This window comes from Mytilus galloprovincialis, chromosome 8 (assembly GCF_965363235.1).
Source record: "Mytilus galloprovincialis chromosome 8, xbMytGall1.hap1.1, whole genome shotgun sequence".
In the NCBI taxonomy this organism is placed as follows: Eukaryota; Metazoa; Mollusca; class Bivalvia; order Mytilida; family Mytilidae; genus Mytilus; species Mytilus galloprovincialis.
Genome location: NC_134845.1, coordinates 86,965,862 through 86,989,778, shown reverse-complemented (window position 1 = coordinate 86,989,778; position 23,917 = coordinate 86,965,862). Strand labels below are relative to the sequence as shown.

The following is a 23,917-nucleotide window of genomic DNA, read 5'->3' as shown; positions in this document are numbered from 1 at the left end:
GGACATGCTGGCACTCTCAATCGATGCGAACAAAATTTTGCTGTCCAATATTGCTGTCATTTGTCATGCAGCTATATAGATTTACGTGATGAAGGGCAAACGTTGTTAGTTTTGGTTAATGAGGTCAAATAATTTTATTTTCTACGAGTCATCCTAGGTCAGACAGTCAGACGTAAAAACTGCTAGATTTTGGTGATGATTTAATTATTTGATTAAAAGAAAGACATGCTTGTACTGTATATTTGTGTAGAAAATAAAATATTGCATGATTAATTTTCAGTTAATTAAAAAGATTTAATAGCATTATTAATTTACTGTATTGTTTGTATGTGTCAATTGAAAATGAATTCTTGGTCTTTTCATTATGATGGACTTTATCATTTGATATCTAAAGTCAGTGTATGCAGGATACACATACATGTACCATTTGCGTTAACGCACGTTTACTACAAACAATAACGTGTGTTTATTTCGACGAAATAAGAAAACACACCTCTTTTCACGTTAGCGCGGATGAAAACGCGAAAGTTAACGCCTGTTTCGCCTTTATAAAATAAAAAGACGCGCAGATTTTGCATTAACGCGGAGGTAAACGCGAACGGAAACGCCCGTTTACTTTTTATGTCTCCCAAATTTTTGGAGTTAACGCACAGTTAATACGGCGTTTACTTGAAGTGCACGCGAGTAAACAACGTCTACATGTAATACTTGTTCTGCACCCAACTGTTTATTGTTAGCCTCTATCATACTGCATCTTTTTTTTATCTTATTTTTTTTACTGTTTTTTACTTTTATTTCAAAAAATTGTAAGGGAAACACAAGAGATGCGAATGACATCAAAGCAACATTAAAACCAGATCGTTAAGTTTCAACTGACAACGCAAAGGCTAAAAAAATATACGAAACAAACCAAGACCATTAATCAATCAACAGTAAACAATAGACAAAATTAAAACAAAATAAACAATAAAAGCTTAAGACTGCGCAACACGAACCCTACCACAAACTTGAGATGATCTCAGGAAGCTAATGTTTCGGAAGTATCAGCAGATGCTGCTTTACAATATCAACCGCCTTTAAGAAGTCAGTTTCATATGCATAAAGGAACAACTCTGCAAAAAACAGGGCCACAGTTGGTTCCCATGAAAATGCCGATTATTTGTTGAAAAACAGATCAAACGTTACAGATGTGTTTTGTTAATCATGAAATTAAACATCTTTATAATGTCATTTTCAAAGGTTCTTTGTTTAGATTTGATTGGGTTTTTGGTTTTGAATTGTGTATACTCACATATAAGTGCCAATAATTACATTAGATATTGACAAATATCATAATAAGAATAACCTATATTTGACAAGACATAACTTAAAACTCAAACTATGTATTTCCACATATTGAAAAATGACTCGTGATCCTGGAAGCCTCTAGTTAATTAGACAATATTGTTGGCTGTCCAATTATTTTTTGGTGGTATTCAAATGGCACTTCAATGTAATCGAGACAAGTGACTGTTAATGTAGGTACTGTTAATCGAGACTAGTGATTGTTAAATGATACTAGTGACTGTTTATCGAAAGTAGTGACTGTTGATCGTAATAAAATATATTTTTATTACCTAAATAAATTGAATTTTTCCAATGTGCACCACATTTTCGTCCTTGTTCTCCGTTACAATCGTGGTCGCATTCTGCTTCTGGAATTTTTGGATATTTACTTTCAATCAGGACATTGCCACACAGACAAAAGGAACCTACCTACAAATTATAAATTATAATTGGTAAACAGCTGGACATGTTGATTAGAAAGTAAAACTTTACCTGGAGGCAGAAATAAACGATATTTTATCGTTTTTTATGTTATAGATAATGCATATTTTAAGGTTTTTTTTGTCGTAGAACACACCGAGGGGTGTCAGGATTGATCAAATGAACAATCCTGACACCCTGAGGTGTGTTCTACGACAAGAAAAACCTTAAAATATGCATTATCTGACTTATATACCGTAAAAAAAAAATATATAAAAATTTGTAAAATTTAGTATCCTACTTTACCGACAACACTAAAGTGGGATATTCCTTTCTAATGCGTTCAGGTTTTAATACGCCCTGCGGCTCATTTAGAATGTGAAATAAAACTCACAAAATAATTTAAATATAAATCTTTTAAAAAATATTATCCATCCACAATTAAAATATTACTTTAACTGCATGAAGTAAGACACAAATTTATTGTTACCATCCGATAACGGTGTATGACAAATACAAGACACATTGTAAGTACTTTATTGTACCACTTAGCTTATGAAAAAGGGGGAGGGGATATGGTTTTTTTTCTTCTATTTGTTACGTTATTTCTATCGCGGAAAAGTGGTTATTTTTTTAACAATTTAACTTGAATCGAATGAAAAATTCAGAAAGATTGTCTTTTGAATAGCAATACATTTTATTAAAAGACAATCAGGATATAATTATATACCCTCCGCACCCGACCCTTTCGTGAGTTACGTTAATGTTATTCAATAGAATATAAGATTATCTTATTAGTTGATCATTTGATAGAGTAAAAAGTATACATAAATTTAAAAAAGTTAAGAACTGACACGAAGACGAACATAAATACATGTAGGTCACAGTATGATTTCCTATTCAGTGTGTATCGTTCTGAACATGCATGAAATATTTGCCACTGGACGTTAAGCAAGCAACCAAAAATCAATCAACCTATACAGTTTGACTCAATAAGATTTTCAAAATATTACACATGAGTATGTTAAATCTGGATTTATTTTATGAAAGTCTACATTAAAATTCATCTGACATATATGATAATGTTTCTTTATTGTAGCGATAAAATTAACAAAACTTCACGTTATTTGTCTCTTAAATTAAAATGCAGGACTACAATGACGGTTTCTTTTACACCTATCATCGATTGAACTTTAAAAAATAAATTTCTAAATAGGCAACAAAAAACTATTAGACGAATAAAGTTTTGAAGTAAATCATAGATTGCATGTTTATCAAGGAAAATAATGACCTCACACAGGTCATTATTTTATGCCTTGGAGCATATATCATTGAAAGATGGTATCGTCCGGGTTGATTCTGAAAAAGAATGACCTGTCGTTCTGAAAGAAAATTACTCCATATAGGTATATAAGTGTAATTAAGGTAACCAGTGCATAATGTGGAACTTTAAATAATGAAGAGGTCCAACGTTGAATTGTTGTAGTGATTTTTTTCTTAATGTGTTGAAGTCCCATTGGTGGTCTTCTGTTGGTTTTTTTCTCTTTTATCGGGTTTTTGTTACTTTGACATATTCCCCATTTACATTTGCAACTTTTCTTGATCATTTCCTGTTCGTCTTCTTGTAGAGGGTACAGTTATTAATGTATATTCAAATAACGGTTGCTCGACATTAAATTGATATTTGTTAACCTAGGTTAAAACGGTCTTTGTAAATATTGGAAGATACGAACTTGCATGCCACAAAATCGATATCCACTGCAATGTTGCTTACAGAATGCAAGAGACATGTGGAAGCTGCTTGTTATGTTGTGTTTCAAGTGCCTGCTAGCATCATCCTTGTAACAACCTAGATAATCTGATCTCTCTACAATAAAAACAACTAAGTTGATGAAAGGGATCGAGGCAAAAGATTCTAAACGGACATTGAAACGCAAGAGTCGAACAAAAAAAATACAACGTCTTAGCTATAGAAAAAGAGACCAACAGAAAAAAATGCGAACCATACCAAAAATCGAAGGTGATATCTGGTGCTCCAGAATTATATAAGATCGATCTATACCGATGACCTTGTTAATATATAAAATAAAAAGGATTCATCAATATCATTGATAAAGTTTTTTAAAGTGTAAATTGTAAAACTAGCGTGTTTCAATGAAATCTATAAAATAATTTGTCCATATTTTTTAATATCTTTTTGTGCGTTGATGTTTTTAAAAGTATCATGTGCTTGTTTTCATATCAGAATAAGAACAATTGGATTATTGCTCAAATCGGTTAAATCCAGAGATATATAAGTTGCTGTGATTTATATTAATTGCATTCCCGTGTTTTTTGTATTCTCAGAATCTCTATTGCTAATCAAAAGTAGTTTGTGTTTAAATACGCTGAACCCTTTTTTATATCAAGTTTATTGCCAAACACAAAATATTTGATATTGGTCATTTTACAACAATCTATACACCCTCATGATAATATAACATAAGAAAGTATAACTAGTCATGAGGACATAGATTGTTAGAAAAGCATGAACACATTATATGTATTCAAATAAGATTGATATGCAATGTCGAATACAAATAAAGAAAAAAAATACAATCAGCAAAAGTAAATTAAATAAAAGTCAGTTCTTAACGACATAAAATTAAATACTAAATGTTATAAACATAGACAGAACACATTTGACGTAACTTTAACATGTTTAACCGGTTCAGTAATTTAAAAGTTATTTTAAATATTGAGAAACATAAAAGTTTTTAAACACTTTCTTCTGGTACGATTTAAATTTGCTAATTTTGGTTATAAACGCAGATTTCCTCTATAAAACAATTACGATTAACATTTACATCTTGACGATAATCATTGAAAAATTCCAAAACAGATCTGTCAAAGCAATTTTGGTTTTGTTTTTTTGATTAACATTTAAATAAAGGCAACAGTAGTATATCGATGTGCAAAACTCATATTTCAAAAAAAACAAATCCGGGTCACAAACCAAAACTGAGGGAAACGTAAATATAAGTTGTGCCAGATACGGCTAAGGTAATCTATTCCTGGGACAAGAAAATCCTTGGTTTTTCGAAAAAATCAAAGTTTTGTATCAGGAAATTTATAAAAATGATCACATTATTGATATTCACAATTACCATATTCCTGACTTGGTACAGGACATTTTTTAAAGAAGAAATGGTGGATTGAACCTGGTTTTGTGGCACGCCAAACCTCCCACTTTAATGGCATGTTAAATATGATATTAAAATGACAACACAACATTACAGGACTACAATACAAATAATTATGAGAACATATTTGACAAAAGAAACACATGAAAAATAGCTAACAAAAGGCACCAGATTTAAAATTTTAATACGCCAGGCCAGAAGTGCGTTTTGTCCACACAAGACTAACTAGTGACGCCCAGATACAAAAGTTTTAAAACTATTCAAACTATTGATAAGAACTGATTTTTAATTTTATTCATTAACTTACAATATTGTGATCAAATTATCTTTTTTTTTAATGCAAATTTGTGTAGTCGCACGCTTTCTTTGATAAATTGAATTATGATGTAATGGGTAACGTGTATGGTGTAAAGAAACATCGTATGTGTATGTTCCAATGGTGCATACATATAGTGAATGGTGTTAGTGGGAGATTTACACCATTTAATGACTGTATGGCATATTCAATATCACACTCCATATCAACCCTCAACCAATATAATAATTTTGCAGAGCACTTAGTATTATATTGTTGTCTTGGATTGATATAGTTGTGATATTGAAATAAGACATATGTTATTTTCTATTATTCTGCTTTGACACATTTATAATATTTTTGTTTTATCAAATCACACAATGTTATCAAAATGTTAATTGACATATTACGGGGATAACTAACCAGTAAATGATCATTTTAACTAATTTAAGAAAATCGTACCTAGTTTAACACACACTGGAAGGTCTTTGTTCGTGATAATACAGGTTTCTCCAAATGAACATGGATTTGGCCAGCATGTATCTGATTCCTGTAAAAATATATTTGTTATTAATTGGTCACAACTCATTTGTCGATAGATCGAACAAATTCGCCGTTTCAGAATCTAATGCATCCTGGGTAATATTTTCAAAAGCGTACACCAAAGCGTTTTGATTGGTTTAAAACGTTATAAACAATGGAAATTCAACCAATGACGTAACGTTATTTTCACTTTGGGGTACGAACAATGAAATTACCCATGATGCTTTAGATTCTGAAACGGCCAATTGCACTTCAGTGAGCATAGTTAGCGAGAAACCTATTTTATTGAAAATAGCTTGTCAAATTTAGATATAATCGTAGGGAGCAATTCAAAAAATATTAATAACTATGATGACTGACTACAACTTCGTAAAAACAAACGCATTATAATTTGTCTGTTATAGATATAACTAATTGTATAAAAATAATGATCATCCCATTAGGCTATACACATTATCTGTTTGACCGTGGTATCTATAAATCAAACAAACGATAGATTTTTACCTGAGTGTGTGAATAATATTCCCTTACTAAACCTATGATCAGTAATTCATGATGGCTTTATATTTAAGTTATTTGTACAATCATGTGATATGTTCACTTTTATAATTTCCATGTGATTAAAATCCAACAAATAATGATCCAGAGTCGTTGTATGCTTCCTAAAATGAACAATGTTATAGTTGTCACCCAGTTGGTATCTCAGGGACAACAAACTTGCTATTACCCTCACACCCAGTCAATAGGTGTATAATGTTATAGTTGTCACCCAGTTATTTATGTTTTTTTTATACTATCATGCAAACACCAACATATATAAGAATAAAAGTATAGGCGAATGAGTAACACAATCTTAACAAGATAAAGAGAAAGAACAGTCCCTTGCTGCAATTGTTTTTTTTTTGCAGCGGGAATACCAGAGCCCATTACATACATTTTCTGGGATAACATTTTCAGGCTATTACTTTTAACATTTGATATTACCTTTCAGTTTTTTAGTGATGCTTTATGGACATGATAATTTTTATATTGTACTGTCTTAGTTTATCTAGTATGTATTTTTATTTTATTTATTATTTGTTATACAATTGCTTCAACATATAGAGATAAAACTGGCATGACAAGTTTAATTTTCGCTAAAATTGGATATAAATCTTCCGCTGAAATGAGTTATACTTTGGCGCAATTACGTCCTTTTGCTAAAATGTCCTCTATTTGAGCTAATATGTCCTCCGCCGTTTCGGTTGGAACTTTGAATACCCTAAGGCCATTTATAATAATTCAATGGGAATTGTTAAATTAATCATACGAAATGGACTTTTAATCAGCAGTAGTGACATATTGGGACATATAGGATTTGTTTTTATTATCTATTACTTGGCCAAAGATATTTTTGATATCTTGTAAAATAACAAAGTCTGGTTAAATAATTTTGGAAAGGTAAACATGTTCCGCACATACAGTTATAATAAATGTATAAACAAAATATAATTACATGAATAAAATGAATAAAAACATTGGCAAATATGTATAATCTTATAAATGAATATTCAGAGCTATTACACATGTACAGATGGGTGCGGTCCTAACCTTGACAAAAGTTAACTTAGAGTTAACTTGTTGACTGCTTTTTAAGTTAACTTGAGAATTTTTAAGCAGACCAGCAAGTTAACTTCGTCTACGGTGGACCAAACCTACGGTCCGCTTTTTTATGACTGCTGCAGACCTATCGACGGGTCTGTGGACAAGTCTGCTTTTGATCAGTCCTGAGGACAGGTCTGCCCCAGACCAGACCTGTGGACAGGTCTGCTTCTGACCAGACCTGGGGACATGTCTGCTTATGAATTGTTATCGTTTTTGCGACTTTTCATATCAGACTTGAGCTTTATTAAAATATGTATAAACAACATTCGCATTGTTCTTCCCAAGAAGGCCTCTGATAGCAAATTACTTTACTCGCTATACTCTACTAGACATTATTAATAACAACACAATTCTTTCTTTTTTTATTTTTATATATTCTTCTAAACATTAGTCAATTACATAGAGCTATCATATTTTTTTAATTGGAAGGCGGATAGAAATTAGGGTTATCCAACGCATCGGAAAAACATTCGTATATCATGGGTTATCAACATCTTTGTCGACGTTACTTCGTTCCCCGTGTTTTACCTGTCCCTTCATAATTTTTACTTTACGCATTTATACATGCATGGATATTTCATTGTTATTCTACTTATTTGGATTGGATTTACTATTCTTTTTCCGCAGAATATTCTAACGAAAATTGTACAGTTGTACAGTGTCCGGATATGTACGATGTGGTAAAACTAACAACAATCCAGATTTGTCGGGAGATTTGTGCACATGAATGAAATAGTTGTCACTTGACGTTTAACTACAAACAAAATCAATCAACCGACATAATAGATAAACAGTATTACCAGAAGAGAACCTCAAATACTTTTTTTTATTAAAAATCACAAATGAATTCAGACATGTCAGTGTTGGTACATGTACTTGGATGATGCGGCCTAATAGTTTCGTTTTACACACCCTAGTGACTGTTCAATATTATGAATACAGAGATGAAACGCTGACATTCTCAATGTATGCGGAAAAAAAATTGCATTAATTGTTTTCCTTATTGCTTACATTTGCCGTCCTACTAACATGTTCACAGGAGTGCCAGGAGAAGACATAATTAGGCGCCATCCAAACAGCGGTCATTTATTTTATACATTGAATCCAGACATCAAAAATATGGCTGATTTACTATGCGGATATATATAGATTTTTAAATTAAAGTGCACATATGCAGGTCAGTTTTTGGTTGATGCAGTCAAATAATTTTGTTGTATAAGTCAGCATGAGGTATCAAATCTACTGAAATTTTGTTACGTATCAATATTTTGAATAAAAGGAGGACATGTTGACATCCAAAATTAATGCGAAAAAAAATTTGTTGTTATTATATTGCAATATTACTGTCCATTGTATTATACATTGAATCCTGGCATAAAAAATATGGCTTATTTACTATGCGGGTATACATGGTATATAGATTTACAAATTAAAGTGCACATATGGTCAGTTTTGGTCAATGCGGTCAAATCATTTTGTTGTACAAGTCAGCATGAGGTACATGTATCAAAACTACTGACATTTTGTTACGTATCAATATTTTGAATAAAAGGAGGACATTCTGGCACCCTAAATTTATGCGAACAAAAATGTGTTGTTCATGTTGTTATTGTATTGCAATATAGCTGTCCGTTGTATTATACATTGAATCTTGACATAAAAAAATATGGCTGATTTACTATGCTGGCATATAGATTTACAAATTAGAGTACACATATGGTCAGTTTTGGTCTTGGTCAATGCGGTCAAATTATTTCATTGTACAAGTCAGCATGAGGTATCAAAACTATTGAAATTTTGTTACGTATCAATATATTGAATATAAGGAGGACATGCTGGCACCCTAAATTTATGCAAAACAAAAATTTGTTGTTATCAGCTGGTTATTGTATTGCAATATTGCAATCCATTGTATTATACATTGAATCCTGACATAAAAAATATGGCTGAATTACTATGCCGGTATATATGGTATATAGATTTACAAATTTAAGTGCACATATGGTCAGTTTTGGTGGAAGCGCTCAAAATATTTTGTTGTTCAAGTCAGCATGAGGAATCAAAACACTGTAATTTTGATACGTATCAATATTTTGAATAAAAGGAGGACATTCTAGCACCCTAAATGTATGCGAACACAAATTTGTTGTTATTGTATTGCAATATTGCTGTCCATTGTATTGTACATTGAATCCTAACACAAAAAATATGGCTGATTTACTATACAGGTATATAACTTTACAAATTAAAGTGTACATATGGTCAGTTTTAGTTGATGCGGTCAAATAATTTTGTTGTACAAGTCAGCATGGTCAGCATGAGGTATTAAAACTACTGAAATTTTGTTACGTATCAATATTTTGAATTAAAGGAGGACATGCTGGCACCCTAAATTTATGCGAACACAAAGGAGAAGGTATGATAAGGGACGTTTTTGGCCCCCTCTCCAAAGAAGCCTTTATTCGTACCATTGCTAGCCTTAGTATAGAAACTTAGAAAAAAAATGATTTTTTTATGTTCCGGTAAAAAGAAGGTTGCCTAGCAACCGTTTTAATTATATAATAAAATAAGCAGATATGAATTGCTGTATCTGTACAAATAACCATATTTCCAGATAAGATGGTTGGTTTGAGAATAACTTGAAGTTACAAATGAATAGTCACTTCAATTTGAGTTTACAGGATGCTTAGCAACAACATAACAACAGAAATATTCCCTAGCAACGGTTAATTAAAGGTGATTTTTGTCCTTTTAAGAATGCATCTAGCATTGTTTGTGTTCATATAATGGTGTTTCATTATAATACAATGTGTGAGTAATCCATATCTTTTTTTACTAGGTTTATATTGAGCCTAGCAACACTAATGTTGCTTAGCAACAGCATAAAATATTAAATTAAAGCTAACTGCAAATGAAGTAGTCATTTTATTGTACTAGTACAAATAAATGCGAAAACAGAATGCATGTTCAAGAATAACAATTGGTAAGAAATGAAAATGTCAGTTTAATTGTAGCTCTATTGTATAAATGCTTGACAACAACGTAGCAACAGAAATGGTGCATAGCAACGGTTAACAATTTATAAGATACTAGTATGTTACAGGTCTTTTTAGTCACTCTCTTTACATATAACTGCATAAAAGTTCATTAGAAGATCTTTTCATAGAGCAATTTTTCTAACAAGAACAGTTTATTGCCTAACAACAGATTTTACTGAATACCATAAAATATCCTTTATTGGTGAACTATCTCTTTGAAATGGTTTTGAAATATTTAAAATACTTTAGGTGGTGTCAAATGCTTAAAATTATCGAGATGCATATTTAGTATGCGTTGCGTCACAGTAACAGCTTCAATCTAGTAATGGCCATGATCTCTGGAAACCACTGAGGACTTTATTAGGCAATATTAAAATCTTGAGTAACGGCTTGCGTTTGCTTTTTGTAGTTCTAGTTATCAACATCATGTATATATTTATTAGTATTTCCTTAGCAACAACAGCAAGTCAGAAGGGAAAGTGTTTTAACAAACATATTAAGATACTTTTCAAGAGTATTATTATTCTAGTTTGTACCATCTTATATTCTAAACTTTAAAATCAACAAAAATAATTTTCCATTGCTCCAAACAGGTCAGGTTTTCGACTTATGTTAGACTTATAAATTCAGTGGGTATCATGGAAACACAAAATATATTTAATACGTGACTATTACATAACCATGATAACATCGTTCTACTTTTTTTATGTTACTACATTTTAATTGAAAAGTCTTTTCTTATACAAAATACAACAATCTCATGTAAGTATATGAACAGCAATTTGTTTAATAGCCTGTGTACTCCTTATCGTCTGAGATTTCGATATTCCAATTTTAAGTACACCGAAAAATTATATGAAAATATTGTTTAATACTAACATTTGCATTGACGATAAAATTTACTAACATGAATAAGTTATGACCATTTCATTATAGAAAAGTAATTTAACCACAATATAATGACTAAATCAGCATGATTTGGTAAACAATGAGAGTAAGACATTAGCTATTTGTAAATGCTCATAAAATATGTGAATACATGACTTATTTAAACATTTTCTTGAAAAACAAATTTTAATTAAAGTTATGCCCTAAATATAAGTGAAGAGTAGCTGTCACATACACACAGTTTGTATTAATTATTTCACTCCTCTGGCAAAGAATCACAGTCACTTTCATCAGAACTCGGTATGTGAGATGCATCTAAAACAGATGTTTTAAAGTCTCTCCTTGATCCAGACTGCTGTTCAAGTCTTTGATACCCCAGATACCATAGCACACTTGCAACATGTGCACAACAACCAACTACTCGTGCTCCCGATTTGCATGTACAATACCATCCTTCTATATCTCCTTCGTCACTGTAACTTATGAAGACAGTATGGGAAAGTTTGTTACTATGCCTAGATTGTATTTTAATTTTGAGCAGGTTTGCTTTGATTTTGCACACATACAGTTCAAATTTTCCGTCTTCACCCTCGTGTTCTCTGACATAGTTAGGGGCCTGTTTAAGCTGATATACCCCCATGGTTATTTCTCGTAGTTTATCCATACTCAGAACTGGAAAATCAGCTAGTTCATCTAAAACATTTGATGCATCAACTAATTTGTAAATGGTACGTTTGGTCAATAAGCCTTCTTCCGTCACCATCTTTTGGATTGCATTTCCCTTTTTGCATTTTTCAAGCATTGCTTCGGCAATACTTTTATCCTCAGGGTGTGTACCAGCAAGTGGTGGCCGAAATTTGTTGCAAACAGCGCATACAATCCGTAATAAATCACCAATTATTGGAATGAAATGGTTAGAAACTACCTTGTCGAAGAACCTCCATTGTTTAACTCGTGCATTCACACTTTCAACGACCCATCTCACTTTGGTTACTAGTCTGCTGGCGTTGGCTTCTTCTACCGGGTGCTGTTTTGATCCCTTCTTCAGGTAAACGGGCATTTCTACGTTATACCCTTGTTCTCTTAAGAAGTCTACCACGTCTCTAAATCCCCTGTCGACCACACAAACATCGCTAGTCTCTAGCCACTCATTCATGCCTTCGGCATTGACAGAAATCATGTGCTTTGTTATTGCCGCGTCATTATTTTTTCCGTTTGCAAAATAGGGACCCAGTACTGACAGGATATATCCATCTGTTCCTACTATGACCATTGGTTTAACTAGCGGTCTGTTTTTATGCAGGCTGTATGATAACCTCTGGAATTCATAATCAGCGCTTTTCTGGAGGTAGATATAAGTACCGTCCATGACAATAATTGCAGCATCTTCAGAATCATTGGCAAACAGAGTTTTTGCTATTGGAGTGGTGTGGTTCCGAACAAAATCTTCGTGGCTTATATGCTGAAACCCAATGAAATGTGGTACAAAATCCTGCATAAGGGAAACTCTGGCACTATGAATACATCTTTGCACTTGGCTTTTGGCTAACGAAAATATTGTTCCAAGTATATGATTTGGAAGTCCTGTCCTTAGTTTTGTTAACAAGACAGCTATACATGTGCGTACAGACCTAACATTGGTTTGACGTGCTGATACAATATATGAGGAGAGTTCATTGAATTGCTGCTTTGATAATCCAGTTAGATTGTAATAGTCACCATCAGATAATGATAATGGATTGTCAAAATTCAGGATATGAGAGGTTGCCAAGGTTTTTCTCACATTTTCTAATAATGAAGTTATATCAGAACGATTCATATATGTTGTAGTGTATTTTGCAGTTAATGCTTGAAGTGATGTGTCGTCGAAAAGTTGTTCAGATAAATGATGTTTGCAACAGCGTGTATTTCCATCTATAAAAACGGCATTTTTTATAAAGGCTTGGGTTCTTGCCTGTAAAGGAACTTTGCATAACTTATTTCTACTGGTACCTTCCTTCTTGCATACAATGCAGAATCTATGTGATGTGTGAGTGGAAGAAATATTCAGTTCAATTTGTTTCGGACTTAGTATTTTCGTGGATACGGCTTCTTCTGTATTTATAACAAACTCAGAGTCACTGTCATCTGTAATACACTCGGAAAGACAGTTTGAAACTTTCTGTTCATTGTTTACTTTTTTTAGTGTTTTCCTGTATATTGATCTACACTTCTCACATATCACATCATTTTCTTCAAGGTTTCGCTCAATTCTTTTTCTTACAAACTGTTTCAGTGCTTTAGTTGTTATCTTACGTCTGGATTTTAGATGACATCTACCACAAACCACACACTTGAACTCTTTAGCCATCAGTCACCTGGAAAAATGTAAACAAATATTATTGATTAATGTAAAAAAAAAAAAAAAAAAAAATATCAGCATGTAAGATAAGATCAATTTTATTTCCTATAGAGGACCCATAATGGGCATAACCAGTACAGTGATATTCATATTAAAAAAATACAATATAGATAATACAAACAAAAAAAACCCATAACGTGAAATATACATGAGTTAATAATATATGTAGTCATATAACCCGTAATGTTTAGTGTTTCTTGACCATGCACCAGAAGCAGCATTACATTCTTTATAAAATAGCTTCTATACTATTAAACGAGAAGACCTCATTTTTGGTGTCGCTTCTCTTCTTTCCACAATAAATTAATCAACACGCCTCTGTGTCCTATAGGTACAGTGTATAGTCGCATTTGTCATCCATTCATATGATTATTCAGATTGAGTTATTTTGGGAGAAAAACGAGAAAAAAGGCATCCGGATATTGTCCCGTCATTGGACGAAATTTTAAGTCTGATTAGACTTCCGGTTTGCGTTTTTCTGTATACTGTATTTTAAGAATTCTATCTGTTATCATTTTCAAGTTTACTATCCACGGCGGTCACATAGTTTATTAAATAGAGAGGGTCTGTATACTATATCAATGACCACCATGGATCGATTAGTAAACTTAAAATTGAAAGTAAATACACTATATTTATATAGTAATGAATGTTCATAATATACAGATTTATATAAAACACTAAAATTATTCATGTGAACTTTTGATACCTTTTCTGATACAGAAATTAACAACTATAGTTCACCGTACGACCTTCAACAATGAGCAAAGCCCATATCGCATAATCAGCTTTAAAAGGCCCTGAACTGACAAGGTAACACAATCCAAACCAGAAAACTAGCGGCCTTATTGATGTACAAAAAATGAACGAAATACAAATATGTAACACATAAACAAACGATAACCACTGAATTACAGGCTCCTTACTTAAATGTTCATAACATACTCAATGTATTATGTTCATATTGAAATTGATAGAAAACCAAAAATTGGGAATTTTGGAAATAAAGGAGGAGGGATATAAAAAAAAACATTTTCCTGTCCCCAATAACCTATGACTTATGATACTTTTGCTGAAATTCCCCACTAAATGTATTATGTTCATATTGAAATTGATAGAAAACCAAAATTGGGAATTTTGGAAATAAAGGAGGAAGGATAAAAAAAAACACACATTTTCCTGTCCCCAATAACCTTTGACTTATGATACTTTTGCTGAAATTCTCCAGTCATTCAATATTTTACATAATTCTTCCAACAACACTTTACATACTATAAACTACGCTCTGAATGCCCGCGATTTCGCGGGTGTGTTCTAGTTTATTTATATTCTAGCACTTTTAATCACAACATGCATAAATAAAAATCAAAAAGAGTTATTATAGTATCCTTCTCGAGGATAGTGCTCATGAACAAGATTGTTAAGCAGTTATCAAAATGCAGAAGTCACCTGGGGCAGGTGCGTAAAGGATATAGTAACATGTTTGTTATATAGATGAGACCGTTGGTTTTCCAGTTTGAATGGGTTTACACTAGTAATTTGGGGCTCTTTATAGCTTATTGTTTGGTGTGAGCCAAGGCTCCGTGTTGAAGGGCGTACATTGACCTATAATGGTTTACTTTTATAAATTATTATTTGGATGGAGAGCTGTCTCATTGGCACTCACACCACATCTTCCTATATCTATTTGTAAAGTTTTTGTGCAATGAGAATATTCCGAATTAGATACAGTCTCTAGCGCAACTTGTCCCAATGCTCACTCTGATAAAAAAAAAAAACAGACAAAATTACACATGAAACACAAACAATTGTATAATCGAAAAAAAAATTGAGCCCCTTCTTGTTTACCTCCCCCCTTTGGAGAAATTACCCTTAAGTAAATCCCAGCTTATTCCTTTAAGGTATGATATCTTGTATTACAATTTCAATGCGATCCATACACTTTAACACAAGCTTTTGTCTGAAAACTGAAATATAATTCTTGCATGTATTTGGTCATTTTTTGGCCCCCGACTTCCTAAATGTATTACCCCCAAACTTAATCCCTACCTTTCTTTTGTAGTATTGAACCATCTGGTAAAATTTTAAAGTGATCCATTCACATAAACTTAAGTTATTGTTTGGAAACCAAATGTGTCTCGGACAACGACATGATAGCAATATAACTAAAAAATGTTGCGGTCGTATTAAAAGTCTTTAACAAACAGTTTACGATGCATGGACTTGATAATATGTATTTGATTTTCGTACATGTATTTATTTTATTACATATATGGTACATAATGCCCCTTTCAAGTATAATCAATAACACTGAATAATTTTGCAACTTACATTCAAGTTTAATACATGTTTTCACTACCACCGCCATCTTTTAATGTCTAGGACAATCCATGCGTGAATAAACCAAGCCATGGGTATTGCTGCGACGTACAACGTATCTCGAATCTAAAAAAAGAAAAAAAGTTATGTTGATTAAAAATGTATCATAGATTTTCGCTGTGGTTGGCATGGTTAGGTTGTTGGGTTGGGTTACTGACTATCCTTTATGGTATAACTGTGCCTACAGCACTTGCCGAATCATATCCTGTTCTAACCAGAAAGTAATGAAAAACATATATCCTGTTCTAAACAAAAATATTGAAAAAACATACCCTGTTCTATACACGCTCAAAAAATGTATACCTTGTTCTAGACCGTATAGAATAGATGCAGTTCTAGACCTGGGCTCTATACTGTATCTTAAACAGTTATATACGCGATCCTGTTCCAGACAAATACTTTGTTTAAAAAAAGACCTTGTTCTCACCAGCAAGGCATGAAAGGACGACACTGTTCTAACCAGCAGGACATGAAAAGGGAGACTGTTCTAACAAACAGGGCATGAAAAAGTTACCCTGTTTTGCGGCACACTCATACCACTAAAAAAAATAGGAAGTAACCCCCCTTGCAACAACACCGACAAGGACACATAAGAATTGACTATAAAAATCATTCGAAAATGGCGTAACTCAGCAGATGGATGGATACAAAGCAGAAATATTTTTAAAAAATACACAGAGTTGGCGTGACAGGGAAGCATAGCCTTTAATTGTTTGCTTGTTGGTTTTTTAATCATTTAAGCTGAGAAGTCACTTTCAATAAAATCATGAAAGGAAATAACAGTAATATTCATTATCTACAATTCCCGCATGATATAGGTCTAGTGAACATCTTTGTGCCTTATAAGTGTTTGTTATGTTTGTTATTTCCTTAAAGAACCGAGTATTACATTCAGGTGACATTATTTATATATTTAAAAAAAAAAAAAAAAAAAAAAATGTGTCTGAGATACGATCTATGACCGTCTAGGTTGCAGAGCAGCGATGTGTACCATTGAGCCACGGCGGCTGATCACTTATTCAATGTAATTTTAATGTACTTAAATGTTTTGTCAAAATCAGTGATGGATATTTCCCCCTCTAATTCAGTTGATAAACTAAATAAATCTTGCTGGGTTGATTTGTTTTTACAAATATCGAAGTTGAAACAAAAAATACGTGTATTTTACCGCATAGTATTTTCTACAGAAATATTTTTGCCATTGGCATTGCTCATGATCGTCTGCCGCTTCCCTGTCATCACATTATCTCAAGTTTATCGGCGATTTGTTGCTCTGTTTACAAAATGTTTTATAACAGATTTCTAATCAAATCATTTTTCAATTTATATAAAAAATATTGAAGTACATACCTTTGTTTTACGGCTCTCTGGGTTGCCAATGTAATCTATCGTGTCAGTTCCTTCCGACAGAAACAGAGTCACAAAATAAGTCTTACAATCCGGCATTTCAAAATGAACTATTTATTTTTCATTAAATAAAATTCGTTGTTGATTTCCATGTATTTATATCACTGGAAAAGTCAACATAAGTCTTTTAACTTAATCTACGTGTATGAAAATGAGCTTGGAAACATGTACGTAAATTCGGGAAATAAAACGAGTTCATTCCGTCAACCGGTAAAAAGTAAGTTTTTCGGTCAAAATTCCGACAGTTTTTTTAAAATTTCAATATGAGCGGACGCTCGCCCCAAAAAGTCCTTTTGTAAGGTGACACAACATTACATTTTTGGCAATATCTAAAAATATCTTCTTGGGGCGAGCGTCCGCTCCTACTTAATTCATTCGATATTACTGTTAGGTACCGACCATTTTGTTGTTTTTGCGTTACTAGGCAAAGAAAAACGTGTCGTTTCAATTGTTAAAAGTTAAAAATATTCGAACTTCAATGGTGTTTTTATTAGTTCGATATTTATGGAAGTTAAAAAACATATATTTCAGAAAAACAATTGTCTTTGATTTTTCACTAAAATAGGGGGCCAATTAGATAGCTTATCATACCTTCTCCTTTGTTGTTATTGTATTGCAATATTGCTGTCCATTGTATTATACATTGAATCCTGACATAAAAAATATGGCTGATTTACTATGCGGGTATATAGATTTACAAATTAAAGTGCACATATGGTCAGTTTAAGTAGATGCAGTCAAATAATTTTGCCGGACAAGTCAGCATGAGGTATCAAAACTACTGTAATTTTATTACGTATTAATATTTTGAATAAAAGGATGACATGCTGTCACCCTTAATTTATGCGAACAAAAATTTGTTGTTATTGTATAACAATATTGCTGTCCATTGTATTATACATTGAATCCTGACATAAAAAATATGGCTGATAACTATGCTGGTATATAGATTTAGAAATTAAAGTGCACAAATTGTCAGTTTTAGTTGATGCAGTCAAATAATTGTGTTGTACAAGTCAGCATGAGGTATCAAAACTACTGAAATTTTGTTACGTATCAAAATTTTGAATAAAAGGAGGACATGAAGGCACCCTAAATTTATGCAAACAAAAATTTGAAAAAATTTGCTGATTTAGTATGCTGGTATATCGATTTATGAATAAAAGTGCTCACATGGTCAGTTTTGGTCAACACGGTCAAATAATTTTGTTTTACAAGTCAGCAAGAGGTATCAAAACTACTGAAATTTTGTTACGTATCAATATTTTGAATAAAAGGAGGACATATGCTGGCACCCTAAATTTATGCAAACAAAAAATTGTTGTTATTGTATAGCAACATTGCTGTCCATTGTAATATACATTGAATCCTGACATAACAAATATGGCTGATTTACTATGCTGGAATATAGATTTACAAATTAAAGTGCACATATGGTCAGTTTTAGTTGATGCAGTCAAATAATTTTGTTGTACAAGTCAGTATGAGGTATCAAAACTACTGAAATTTTGTTACGTATCAAAATTTTGAATAAAAGGAGGTCATGCTGGCACCCTTAATTTATGCGAACAAAAATTTGAAAAAATATGGCTGATTTACTATGCAGGTATATAGATTTATAAAAACAAGTGCACACATGGTCAGTTTTGGTCAACACGGTCAAATGATTTTGTTGCACAAGTCAGCAAGAGGTATCAAAACTACTGAAATTTTGTTACGTATCAATATTTTGAATAAAAGGAGGACATATGCTGGCACCCTAAATTTAGGCAAACAAAAAATTGTTGTTATTTTATAGCAACATTGCTGTCCATTGTAATATACATTGAATCCTGACATAACAAATATGGCTGATTTACTATGCTGGTATATAGATTTACAAATTAAAGTGCACATATGGTCAGTTTTAGTTGATGCAGTCAAATAATTTTGTTGTACAAGTCAGTATGAGGTATCAAAACTACTGAAATTTTGTTACGTATCAAAATTTTGAATAAAGGAGGACATGCTGGTACCCTAAATTTATGCGAACAAAAATTTGAAAAAATATGGCTGATTTACTATGCGGGTATATAGATTTATAAAAAAAGAGCACACATGGTCAGTTTTGGTCAACACGGTCAAATAATTTTGTTGCACAAGTCAGCAAGAGGTATCAAAACTACTGAAATTTTGTTACGTATCAAAATTTTGAATAAAAGGAGGACATGCTGGTACCCTAAATTTTTCGAACAAAAATTTGAAAAAAATATGGCTGATTTACTATGCGGGTATATAGATTTATAAAAAAAAGTGCACACATGGTCAGTTTTGGTCAACACGGTCAAATAATTTTGTTGCACAAGTCAGCAAGAGGTATCAAAACTACTGAAATTTTGTTACGTATCAATATTTTCAATAAAAGGAGGACATATGCTGGCACCCTAAATTTATGCGAACAAAAAATTGTTGTTATTGTATAGCAATATTGCTGTCCATTGTAATATACATTGAATCCTGACATAACAAATATGGCTGATTTACTATGCTGGTATATAGATTTACAAATTAAAGTGCACATATGGTCAGTTTTAGTTGATGCAGTCAAATAATTTTGTTGTACATGTCAGTATGAGGTATCAAAACTACTGAAATTTTGTTACGTATCAAAATTTTGAATAAAAGGAGGACAGGAAGGCACCCTAAATTTATGCAAACAAAAATTTGTAGTCATGTGTTAAAATGATGCTTTCCTCTAAAATATATCCTTTCATAGATATACATATAAATAAAGTGCAAATATGGTTGAATTTGATAGGTATTGGAATATATATTTAGTGCCCGTTATCATTGTAACCAAGATCGTTTTTTGATTTATAGATTGGCAGATCACAGATAAATTTGTGTTTCAAGCAACGTTTTATGCGAACGTTATTTTCAAATATTTGTATTAAATCCTGTTTATATAACGGAAGTATTAGTTTTACTTTATTTTCGATGTTTATACTACGAAACAAAGAAATTAAAAAATATTTTTAAAAAATCGATGTAGAGCGGTCCTGGTTACAAGTTAACTTAGTGTTGAGCAGACCAGTCAAAAGTTAACTTGGGAACAGGTCTGGTTTTGATAGGATTTGTCAAAGCAAAAGTTAACTTTGTGGCAGGACTGGTCTCGAAGTTAACTTATGTTAACTTTATGGCAGGACTGGTTTCGAAGTTAACTTATGTTAACTTTACGGCAGGACTGGTTCGAAGTTAACTTATATCAATAGCGGACCTGTTTCGAAGTTAACTTTTTGGCAGACATAAAAACAGTCCTGGGACCAAGTCCGCTTTGCAAGTTAACTAGATTTTGGTCCTAGGACTGGTCAGAGCAGTCCTAAATTTGGTCACAGGTTAACTTTGACCAGTCCAAATGACTGGTTATCAAGTTAACTTGCTGTACAGGTTAGGACTGCACCCATCTGTATCACTGCCCTCAATTATAATAAAAGTAGAAATAAGACACATGTTCTTTAAGTACTTACTATTGCCCATGTTGACATTTCTGAGTACATGTAATGTTCCTTATCTATTGTTGTGGCCTGTTGAGTCGCGTTAAGCAGCTCGCAGTATAAATGACTTTTAACGAAGTTTAACGCAGTACATCCTGCGTACCTAGTGCATCGTAACATGCACATCCTTGGTCCTACATTGAAAAATACTTTCAGTATCTGAGATTCAAGGTACTGGCCACTATGAAAACTTCCACCAGCTACTAAACACACCATTGTGAGAATTAAGTTAGTGACCATTACTTTAATAATCAACATTGTCCTAGAACGAACCAACATGTGTTTCAAATTGAAGTATGTATAATTAGAAATCCTCAACACAAATCTGAAACAAATCAAACTATAGCTAATGTGCAAATGTGTATATTGATAATTACTTTATTACATTTCGTTGACAAAAATGAACTCATAAACAAATAGCCATATTATAATTATAGGATAAGACGCATTTTAAAAGGAATTTATTGGTGTATAAACTCGACCAATTCACTCACTAAAAGACTTTTATGATATGTTTGTGAGTGACTTTGTCCAGTTTATACACCAACAGATTCCTTTAAAAAGGCGTTGAATCCTTACAATTCTTTACAATTGGAGATGAGGAATATACTTTTCCACACTCGTTACCTCTATCACACGTTACTTGTTTTTATTTCATTGAATAGGCCTCACGCATAAATATATTTGTTGGTTAACGCAAAAATATGTACTCAATGAAATTTGCTATCTGGAAAAAAATAAACTGTAAAAACTCTTTTTATCATTCAAACGAATATTTTTGTGTTTATTATTCATTTATTATTATTTATAACGTGCAGTGAAAATGAATTCTGTTAACTTCGGTGTTATTATCGCCGCCATCATGTTTAAATTGGTTACGTAAGAAGTTCGTTTAACGTCGTTATGATCGTCTATCGAAAAATGACCAACGTCAAGATCAACTACCGAAAGTCCTCTCGACCAATCATATCGGTGTATTCCCTAATATGCAAATCATATAAGAATTATACATCAATGAATGCATGTTATTATATGGAGAATTAAATTGACAGCCATGAATGAACGGATGTTTATATATACCTTAGTACTGTTAATTCAGAAATTATTGAGTGCATTTATTATAATATTACGATTTTGTTATTTTAGACTTAAACGTGATTTTAATTTTTGTGATATTGAGAAAAAAATCCTGTTTAATTCATATAAAAAAACGCGAGATTAAAATATTACGACAATTACCCTGTCAAATTTGTCGCAATAATTAAATCATTGCAATAATTTCTTAGTTTACAGAATCTAGATTTACTATGAATATGAATACATTCATTAAAGTCTTATGAAACGAGTTTCTTGAAAGATTTGATGTTATCGAAATTATTGAACTAATGCATGAATATATACTAAACTAAGTCTTGCATGCAAGTTTTTTTTTTTTGTTGTTACATTTAATACTCATCTATAATGTGTTATTTTTCAATATATTCATTCAATGGTTGTTGATTACAAGTTTATTCACTTACCTATGTTTTGTCAAAGTTGGACATTAAACAACAATTATAACAGAGATGTGTTAAGCTTGACAGACAGGTTAATTGAAATAGCCAAGACAATGCAAATGTCCAGGTTCGTCATAAAAAAATTGCAAATAACATTTTTTTAAGTTTCAAAACATGTCTACAAAAACATAACCCCATAGTTATGTCAAATTACTGTACAACTAAGCTATCAAATAAAAATATTTGTTGATCAGAAGTAACATACCTATTTTTTCCGAATTTTACATTGTTGGCAACTCTCTTCATCCTTGTTTTGGTAGTCTCCTTTGAGTTAATCATCCCATTATATAGTGGATCAATATTGCCAAAGATTTACCTAAGAGTTCTCTAATTCTAGTTCACAATCGCTCAAAATAAGAACGACTTACCACAAACCTCAATCCATTTAAAGAAAAACCATATCCTTTCCGTGGTTACTTCTATGTTCCATGTGTTACTATACACTAGCAAAAATTAAAATCTCGAAAATACTGAACTCCGAGAAAAATTCAAAACGGAAAGTCCCTAATCAAATAACAAAATCAAATGATAAAACACATCAAACAAATGGACAATAACTGTCATATTCTGACTTGGTACGGGCATTTTCAAATGTAGAAAACGGTGGATATAACCTAGTTGTATAGCAATAAACCTTTCACGTGTATGACAGTCATATCAAATTCCATTATAATTACAACGATGCGTTAACAAAACAGACATACTATGTTAAATTGTCAAAATAGGGGTCCAGCAGTCATCACCCTGTCACAATCTCAATTTGAACAAAAACAAAGAAATATAAAACAAAGAAACACAAAAAGCATCTATCAAATTTAACAACTACATTAATTGCTTACTTATATATGTATTAATCGCTCAATGCTCCATACCTTTTTGTGATGTTTCCCAAAAAAGGCAGTATCATCAGCAAAGAAGACCAGGTAGATAAAAATCTACACAAAGACACAATTTAAATAAATGAATAAATAAAAGCAAGGAGGACAAAGGTCCCCTTGTTTAACACTAAGAAGATTATCAATGAGCACCAGACACCATATTTACGAATCAATTAGGTGATGCACTGATGAATATAAACTTTTAACAATAGATACAAATTTAAGTCATTAATTAAGAGGTTGTTGTCATGAATTTCTTCTATGTCGTATAACAACATCTTTTTGAATGTGCACGGAGGCACAACATAGCTTCAGTGGGGAAAAATCTGCATGTGTTATTATTCCATACAATGTTAACAACACATCTTCAGTTGAACGATCAGGACAAAATCCATAGTTATTGTCTTTTAATTTTTGTTTGTCTTCT

At 32.2% G+C, this 23,917-nt stretch overlaps 2 protein-coding genes across 2 annotated transcripts; both read right to left on the bottom strand.

Annotated features, from left to right (window-relative positions):
• Window positions 1–3,443: 3,443 nt before the first annotated feature.
• On the bottom strand, window positions 3,444–21,369 carry LOC143043811 (uncharacterized). Its single transcript, XM_076215992.1, has 3 exons — window positions 21,030–21,369; window positions 5,686–5,773; window positions 3,444–3,613 (listed from the first exon to the last, which is right to left on the bottom strand). The coding sequence occupies exons 1-3, from the start codon at window positions 21,333–21,335 to the stop codon at window positions 3,444–3,446; spliced, it is 564 nt and encodes a 187-aa protein (XP_076072107.1). The 5' UTR covers window positions 21,336–21,369.
• On the bottom strand, window positions 10,317–18,107 carry LOC143042740 (uncharacterized). Its single transcript, XM_076215182.1, has 3 exons — window positions 17,467–18,107; window positions 16,069–16,182; window positions 10,317–13,693 (listed from the first exon to the last, which is right to left on the bottom strand). The coding sequence occupies exon 3, from the start codon at window positions 13,684–13,686 to the stop codon at window positions 11,593–11,595; it is 2,094 nt and encodes a 697-aa protein (XP_076071297.1). The 5' UTR covers window positions 13,687–13,693; window positions 16,069–16,182; window positions 17,467–18,107; the 3' UTR covers window positions 10,317–11,592.
• Window positions 21,370–23,917: the final 2,548 nt, after the last annotated feature.